Raw genomic sequence first — 2,089 nt, forward strand, 5'->3', positions numbered from 1 at the left:
GACCTATGCATCGTTCAAGCAAGAAAAAGGAATCTAACTCAAGGGATGAACCAGTGTTGTGTCTACACATGGTGAACAACTTAGATAAGTCAGTCGTAGATTGGCCTGGACTTCATTACTGAACAAGTGTGGGATCATCTTGACAAAGAAACGGAGACGGCAGCATCCAAGGAAGAGCTTTGAGTCTCCGACAGGAAACTATAAGCTTCAGGCTGTGCTGAAGAACTCAGTCATAACAAATACTGACTTTCAAGTTCAATATAATTATTAGAACGTTTTCTTGTCTATTTTATTTCAATGTGTGTTTGCACGTGTCAATAAATCGTTGCACATATTTCCCATTTTCCCAGCAAAATATAAAGGAATATAGCGCAAGACTTTTGCACAATACTGTACATAGATTACATATGTGTTAAATCTTAGATCTTAGGAAAATGATTCGCAGCTATAAATAGTTGCCGACTGCGTTTAAACAAGCGAGTAACTGTTAGCTTTGGCAATTTGGAGACAGAACATTGAACTCTGTATGCGGAGGGTGCAACATCTCTCGAATGATGTAAGGCCGGTGCAACTTCTTTTGCAAGAGTTGCTTTTGGCATCAGTCAACGACCCTGATATAAAGTAAGCAGCTTTATTAAAATAAATAAAAATTAAAAAGCAGCTTAAATATAGTAAAACTAATGATTTTAAGGTTTATAGCTATGAACAAATAATTTTAGACAAAAATAATAATAATAAAGAATAAAAGTTTAATTCGATTAAAAACAGACTTCCTTTCTCAAAAAAACAACAAAAAACAAAAACAAAACACTTTTTTTAAAATAAGGAGAAAGGGACCGTTTATTACTTGGCTTCTGGCCATAAAACAGCTGGACACATGTTTGTACACAGCTCCTCTGTCCCATGAGGCATGCTGAAGAGCTGTGGCACGAATGGTCAATACATGTTTTGAACAGGTCGCTGACCCACGTGACTGGCCTCATAAATACAGAGAGAGCAGCTCAGCGGCAGCACTGCTCCTCCACGTTACCTGCAGTCTTGCCTCCGCTTTGGTGTCCGCAGACTCCCGCAGTACCTCCTGGCTTCTTGCTCCTCCCCGCGCTGATTAAATGCCCGCTGGACTCTTCAGTCAGCTGCTGTTAAACGCAGTCATGACAGCGGAGCTGTAAGCTCGGAGCTCCTGATGTTTTAACTTATTTTATTATTGTTTAAAAAATAATTTCAAAGGTTTTTCGGGCACTTTGATCAGCCAACAAGAAGACTGAGCTATGAAAACCATACTTGCTGCATACTCGGGATTCATCAAAGGTAAGATGGTTATTTGGGGTCTTCAAAAGTGTCCCAAGGGCGTGAAGGAGCGAAACGAATCGGAACGCAAACAAGCCTGGAGTTTTGTTTTAATGCATGCAAAACAAAACGGGAGTTTAATACTTACTATGATAACAGAAATGAAATTAATAGGATATCGCTATGCTCAATCATCCTGGTAAATCAATCTCCAAAGGTTGATTCTGTTCATCTGGACACAGTGGGAGAAGCTCAAAATACTGTCTAAGAATTTTGCTATTATGTATTTTGCTAATCACTGTGTTTGATTTGTGTTCTGTGAATACTTATAACACGCTTCCACTTTGAATGGTCTTTGGTTGAGAGGAACTAAACTCGGGCTTTTAACCTAAACCACACAGTGACAGCTGCAAGTTAGCTCAAAGTTGATGGAATAATGACACACGGATGTAAGTGACCATACCTCTCATAATCGCATGCTTTCTGCATGCATCTTGCTTATAATTCGTGGGGTTATTGTGGGAATGGGGGTGGAGGAGTGGTAGTGGGGGGTTCCCTGTTGTGTCACTGTATCCAAACATGCCATTTGGTTTCTGTGTATCAAATATGATTCATAGCTTAAATGAACACTAGAAACTGTACAAACACAAGCTGAGGTGTCTATGTGGGCCTGTTATTGTGTTAATTACAAAACGTTGTGCTGTTTGCATTTAGAGGCGACTAGATTAGATTAGAGATTAGATAGAACTTTATTAATCCCTCGGGTGGGTTCCTCTGGGAAATTCGATTTCCAAAAAAGCAC

The 2,089-nt window shown here is 39.6% G+C and overlaps 1 protein-coding gene across 1 annotated transcript in view; it reads left to right on the forward strand.

Moving 5' to 3' along the window:
- The first annotated feature begins 1,027 nt into the window (after positions 1–1,027).
- dgat2 (diacylglycerol O-acyltransferase 2) overlaps positions 1,028–2,089 on the forward strand; it is an 11,594-nt gene continuing 10,532 nt past the window's right edge. Inside the window, exon 1 of the mRNA XM_005740377.1 lies at positions 1,028–1,308. Within this exon, the coding sequence (XP_005740434.1) occupies positions 1,269–1,308 (40 nt within the window). The 5' untranslated portion in view covers positions 1,028–1,268. The remainder of the gene's footprint in view (positions 1,309–2,089) is intronic.

The sequence above is a fragment of the Pundamilia nyererei genome, unplaced genomic scaffold (assembly GCF_000239375.1).
Source record: "Pundamilia nyererei isolate P.nyererei 1_Seehausen unplaced genomic scaffold, PunNye1.0 scaffold00099, whole genome shotgun sequence".
Taxonomy (NCBI): Eukaryota; Metazoa; Chordata; class Actinopteri; order Cichliformes; family Cichlidae; genus Pundamilia; species Pundamilia nyererei.